The 6747-nt window shown below is 39.9% G+C and overlaps 1 protein-coding gene and 1 long non-coding RNA gene across 2 annotated transcripts; both read right to left on the reverse strand.

The window, feature by feature from the left end:
* Window positions 1-1261: 1261 nt before the first annotated feature.
* On the reverse strand, window positions 1262-3349 carry LOC135462980 (uncharacterized). Its single transcript, XM_064740308.1, has 3 exons — window positions 3346-3349; window positions 1935-2685; window positions 1262-1367 (listed from the first exon to the last, which is right to left on the reverse strand). The coding sequence occupies exons 1-3, from the start codon at window positions 3347-3349 to the stop codon at window positions 1262-1264; spliced, it is 861 nt and encodes a 286-aa protein (XP_064596378.1).
* A 125-nt stretch (window positions 3350-3474) lies between these two features.
* Window positions 3475-5005, reverse strand: LOC135479140 (uncharacterized). The gene is made up of 3 exons (XR_010445831.1): window positions 4937-5005; window positions 4275-4307; window positions 3475-3557 (listed from the first exon to the last, which is right to left on the reverse strand). It is a non-coding gene; the product is annotated as an uncharacterized LOC135479140 (long non-coding RNA).
* Window positions 5006-6747: the final 1742 nt, after the last annotated feature.

The following is a 6747-nucleotide window of genomic DNA, read 5'->3' on the forward strand; positions in this document are numbered from 1 at the left end:
CCACCACACCCCCTTCCAGATAAAGTGTCCATAAGTTCCTGATCCCGATTTGTTATCGCTAACTTTTTGCGATTTAGGCCAAAATATGGTATGTTTAATATTAACTTATTCAAACCTAGATCGAAGGGTGATGAGGACTTTTCTAACCGGTTCAATACAACTGATAATGGGGTTATTTCTGAGCGATCCTGTACTTACCATATTGAACGTTTGTCTGTCTGCGATATGATTGACGGCCAGTATGATCAAGCGTAACGTGACTTTGAAATTGACAAATGAGAAGGAAGTCTACAAATTGTTTTGATATTGGAGTAATGGTAATAACAGTCGCCAGGGGTTTCAGCCTGCATGGACACCGATTTACGCGCTTGTCATGAAACCAATTCACCATAACGTTTTAGCCGATAGCGTTGGCTGAATAGTAAGTTCGCGTCTTACTGGTACATAGTCATGACTATAGTGTTGCCAAATTTACTTCAATGACCTTGGCTTTTACTGGGAGTAAGAGGGATTGATGTTGGTTTGTATCTCCCAAAAACTCACTCTACCAGACATCGCCTGTCCATATGTCTTAATATAGCTCCTCCCAATCTGGCCATCAGACTACAGTCAGTTTCCGGTATAGTTAAATGTATCCAGCCATAAAGAAGCAAGAAAATTCAAGGAATTTATATCCCAACCTAAACGATCCAAATTATTTCATATATGCGACCTTGATCTAAGGCTCAACAAATTGAACGTGTACACAGTACTGAATCAAAATCGGATAATACTTGGGTTGGCGGACAGACAGACAAAACCAAATTAATACATCCTTTGATTTCGTTGAAGCGTGGGTTAAAAAGAGAACTACTCGGCAACTGCTTCCACTTAACCTAATACTTCCGTGACCTCTTACCTGAATTTTGTTTACAATAACCCATATATAACATAATAATAAATACATAGACTTGTGCAGTTTTAGTGTTAAATGAATATTCTTTATTTGTTTAATCCATTGTTTAAAACGTTTACATCTCAAACGATATCGCACTTCGGTAATAAAGAACAATCTTTTCATTTGTAATCCGTTATGAAGCCAGCTCTCTCATTCCTTTCATACTTTGCAGTATCTTATTTTTCTGTTTACATTTATCTTTTGCTAGATTCTAGTTTAGAGCATCAAGTGTTGATTTGAAAATACATTTGTACACATGTGAAATACACACGTATTTGATATAATTTATATAAAAATACGCCAGTGGACACGCTGTATCATCATTTACCCTCTAAAGACCGAAGTGTGCAATCCATTAAAGAAATGTTTCTTGGCAAAGGTGTGGTAGGTTCTCAGGTCTGGCAAAGGATCAGTGTATTTCTGATGGAACCTGCGACAAAAAAAAGTTACAGATTTGAATATCATTTTTTCTCTCTAAGATACCGTCTCCATCATAACTACAAGCGATCTTTCTCTTGGGAGTATAAAGCCTTAGTGGCGAAAGCCATCAGCTAAAGATATGAAGATTGTCAAGAAATTTATGGGCACAGAGGGCGCAGAAAATCGACCAAACGTTGAAGAATGAGGCAGGATTAATCGCAGTCTCTGATCGATAAAATGCATACAACCATTTGAATGTGTTGACAGTGTCATATAGCTCAGACGTGCTATCCAACTCGGAGATTCAGTATCATATGGGGACATCATCTGTAGACCCAGACAATGGATGTGCTTAAACCTGTTTCAGGCTATAATACCCTATACATGTTTTGTTCTGGAACAGCGTTAATACAATAAATCATAACTATACTGACCGACAAACAAATATGAATAACATTGCGCAAATGACAGCAAAATGATCATACAGCTAACGGATTCATAGTGCTCAAAAAGCCATTTATAAGGTCAAAGGCCAAAGGTCAAATTTATAGGGCGAAATGCCGTTTGTCATTTTTACCTTTTGCAGGCCTCCGTTTTGAATGGAATGGCAAGACGAGACGCGATGTTAGTAAACACGTTTTTGTCGTAGTACAAATTATCCGGTTCATCGAACTCGCGATTGATTTTTTCATCGATGCTCGTTGATTCTTTGATCTTGTCCGAACTATTCTGACATGGCTCGCAATCGTCTTCCAGGTTATCGTAGATTTCGTCCTTGAACCGCACTCGCCGACATGCCCGAGGATGACACTTTCTGTTGGGCTCCCAGGTGGCAAGTGTATAGACCAATCTTGGATCAGCCCAAGGTCTGGCAAACTGGTTGGTAGCGCTTTCACGCTGGCGCATTATGCCTCTCGAAACGTTCTGTGCTTCTTTCAGATGGAAGGGTCCTGTAACGCCAAGATCAGACGTGGCACAAGTGCGTCTTTGTTCTCCCCTTTGACACCATGCCATACTTTGATCCAAACGTTTCAAAAATTCCTCTTTGGCTTTGCTGTGTTCTTCACAAGACTCACCATCCTCGTCTATGTCCAGCTCACAGATTTCACGATATCGTGCTATGTTTTCTGGCGTAGGCTCCAAAAGAGCCAACGTCCTCAAAACCTCTTTTAACTCCACATAGCGTTTATTCTTCAGTTTTTCTGCCACCCGCCGCCGTATTTCGGACGTATGGTCCTTGTAGATCCGCTCATTCCTTGTGCTTCTATGAAAGCGATCAGTGTTGCTGGCTAAGCCTTCTCTAGTGGCTTCCGACAGGATTTTATTTCCTAAAAGTTAAACCTTCGTTATAAAATAATGAGTAAATGTAAAATTAAACCTTACTATTTGTACACCATGTTTTAGTCCATCAGTGAACCCTCAAGAACATTTCAACATTCAAATGAATAACCCTTACTTAAAGTCTGAAAATCAGGCACATTGAGATACACATGTAAGTTTATCTAAAACTGCCAAAATGAGATGTAGAAACGAAAAACTCACAATGTAAAATAAAACCGTTACATGTATGGATGCACGAGTAGGGCCGAATTGTAAATGCATGACTCATGTCATAGCTTGCCTACCCAGCAAACGGGAAGATTTGTTTTATTTATGTGTTTGATTGGTGTTTACGCCGTACTCAAAAATATTTCACTTATACGACCTCGGCCAGCATTATGGTCGGAGGAACCGGGACAGACAGGGGGAAACGAACGACCATCCGAAGTTTGCTGGAAGACCTTCTCACGTACGCAAAGGGGAAGAGAAATTAATTACACATCTAATGTATTTTAATACATATTTGCACTCCTTTGCATAACATAACATGGCATGATTCTGAATGATTTCGAATGTATTTATTATTGCATCAAAAACAATTCACTTTTTCCATTTTTTAACATGTGTCCGTCACGATCAGACTTTAATATTGCCCAAGTGGACTTCACCCATAATCATTCGTTCGTTCATTTACTTGGCAGTAATACATATAGCCGGTATTTCACCTCATATAAATCTCCGCGTGATCATGTATTACTTCATTCTGCACGTATACATACCCTGATCATCTGTTCTGTCCGGATCATTGAGTGGAAAAACTGAGAAGACGTTATCCTGCTTGGCTCTACGACTGTGGTTATGGCTCGTGAGTGTTTCTTGGCTTGACACGATATAAAATATGACAGTAAAATAATTATATTTTGGAATGAATTTCCGACACTGAAGAAACTGTCTCGAAACCAGTGAAAATACTAGTATGAGAGTTGAACTAAAAAATCAGGGTGTCTAGCCCCACCGCTCCACCGACTGAGAGATAAAGCCAGATGGGCAGAGCACGCTTGTTAGAGTTGTTGGTAGAGCGATGTGGCTAGACACCCTAGGTCGTGAGTTCAAGCCACACTCGAGCCAGTATTTTTAATGGTCTCCAGAGAGTTATTTCTGTGCATGTGGAAAATTCAAGACAAAATATATATCTACTGATGTATTCGATGATAATTACAGTTAGCGTAAATTAAAAGTCATAGACAAAGCTAATTGTCTACTTTGTAAAATCAGATAATTATTGAGAGCATTGTCAGGAAAAATCGATACAAAATCTTAGAGAATCGTCTCTAGCGCGAGGAAATTTCACGAAAGCACAGTCTTGTGGCAATTGCAAGAAACATTTATTAATATATGTTGCTCTACAGATCTGCCCTAGTGTATACATAGTTAAGCAACTGTTGTTTTTTTTCTGAGAACATTTTATTGATATAAGACGATCAGATTAACTCGATGGAGGACAATATATGTCATTCTTTCATGAATGTATCCAAATGAAAAATGAATCACAAATTCAATCTTGTTGAAATCAAAATGTTGGAGTGAAAAGACTTACGTCATGTCATATTTGACCAATGCTTTTGGATACCTAAAAGAATGGGAAAAGAAAAAGGCATTTGTTAAAGTATGCATCTGACTTTAACATTGCATAGCTATAGGCCCTTAGCCGATGAAAAATGTACAGCACCGGTATCGGATAATTCCAACTTACATACGGATATACTACGGTCAGTGGCATGGGTGGAGAAAATAGGGAGCGATTCCACAAAGCCAATATTGACGTCAGCCCAAATTTGGAATATGGAGCACTGGAGGCAATAAACTGTGCATTATTTCAAGGTTCTAAATTTTGATTCAAAAGAAAAATTGCTTTGCGGAATCGACCATAGACTTTTGGCAAGTCACTAACAAGCTTTTCACTATGTGACGCACAGACTTTCACCTTCGCAATACTGGTATAGGGGGCAATTAAGTGATCTCGAACAAGGAGTTAATCTGTGGAAACCAGTATATACCTTACTGACATTTTAGGTGTATGATAGGTCTACAATTGGTATACAAGTGTACTTACAGTCTGTGCATGGTGCATCTATTTTAAGGCATTCTGGAACATTTCCCTACACAAAATCTGCCACAAAATCGACAGTTATCTGTAGACAACTCGGATCTAGTAAGTATAACTTGATTGATATATGTACATGTATTTGTATAACTTACATGTAACCCGCATTTTCTTCAAAGTCGGTCCGAGCACGTTTGGCGTGGCACAAATCCACATTCTGCCGACTGTAGAAAAATAAAAGAAAGTTCCCACAAAATTTCAAATGTTTTTGAAATCTAATAAAGTGGACATGATGGCCTCGTTCTGTGTCATTACTCTGATTGTTCAAAGCACTTATCTCACCAGTGCATGATATGGCCTCACAACATTTGCATAAAAACCGTCATGTCTTATTTATTTATTTTATTTATTTGATCGACGCTTTACGCCGTACTCAGGAATATTTCACTTACATGCCAGCGACATTATGGTGTGAGGAGTGAGTGCTTGGGGTTTAACGTTTATGGTGTGAGGAAGACGGGAAGAGCCCTGGATAAACCCACGCCCAACTACACCTTAGACCCTCTCAGGTACGACCAGAGGAATTAAATCAGCATGAGCTGGTCATTAATTTACAGTGACCTTTGGAGGTTCTGGTGCCATTGCGCCGCGCAGGCACGCTAACTACCTCGGCCACGGAGGTCCCCCGTCGAGCCTGAGGTCTTTATCAAAGTTTATTACAGTTAATTTGTACGGTAAGCTATAATAGAACACATTGGTCTTCATAAGTTCTCCGTAAACAAGAAATAAACCTTTCTAGAAACACGTCTCACACGTTATTAAAGTTGGACAAACTGAGACCAGTACTAGCTAGCCTAATTCGTAGCAAGGTCGCTTATATATCTTAAGCACATTGAGTCTGCGGTATTCTGATGCATATATTCGTATAACTCTTACAATCGTGAAAACCCGTCGGTGTTTCCGTATCCTCCATGGGCGTTACGTTCATCGGTTTGATACTCTCCCCAACGTTTCCTCACTTCGTCACCCAAAGGACTGTGGAAGACAAAAATTGTCAAGTCTACACATCCAATGGCTCTTTTGCTGACAATATCCAGTGTCTTCTCCAACACTTTGTGGAACAACAAATCCCAACAAAGCGGACAATAATATCAGCACATATACTGTTAATCTGTCACAAGAAGTGGCACTATAGATTTGACAGGGAAAACTAAGTTAGCCAAAAAGCAATCAGCATAGAGCAGTGTGTAAAAAAAAAAGCATTTACATACAATGTAGATCGAATGAGTTTAAGAGAGCTAGTTTACTTCCACCTGAATGTTAACTGGATTTTAATGGTCCACATGTTCATGAACATTTAATAGATGCACGTGTAGTTAAATAGTTAACCAGCGTGGGAAAAGTCACGTTTCGTGTATAGCTGTTTCATTAAGTGGTGTGCACCACTGTATACATAACTGAAATGTATGTTTATTTTGGGTATGATAAGAACCGCTATGCGCGATTAGCGTCCTGCCACTAAAAAGCCATCTCGCAAAATGAGATGGAATGGTGTCTGAATTTTGTTTGTATGTGCTTGTACAAGTTTTTCCAGAAATGATCGTATATGAAAGCCTACACAAAGTTTGTGTGCTGATACAATTTTCAAAGAATTCACCGTAAGCCTACACACCGTGCCGGATTTTCCTCGTTGAATCCAGTCTCAGTAGGCCTCCACCCCGTCCCGTAGGAAGTGTCCGACATCGTGTTGGCCTGGCTCGCTCCTCTGTACCACCGTTACTCAGAGGGAGCACAGAGACCAAACCGGATTCCTACATGTATCGGTGACACGCCAGTCATACACCCACATATATGACGTCATAAACAGCGAGACAATCGAACTTCACGCCTGCGCGTTGCCAGAAGTTATCAACGTCACAAAGACGCCTATTGCCCGGCGTAAGCAATGTGTGAAGTCGTGCCTAGT

This window comes from Liolophura sinensis, chromosome 1, assembly GCF_032854445.1.
Source record: "Liolophura sinensis isolate JHLJ2023 chromosome 1, CUHK_Ljap_v2, whole genome shotgun sequence".
NCBI lineage: Eukaryota > Metazoa > Mollusca > Polyplacophora > Chitonida > Chitonidae > Liolophura > Liolophura sinensis.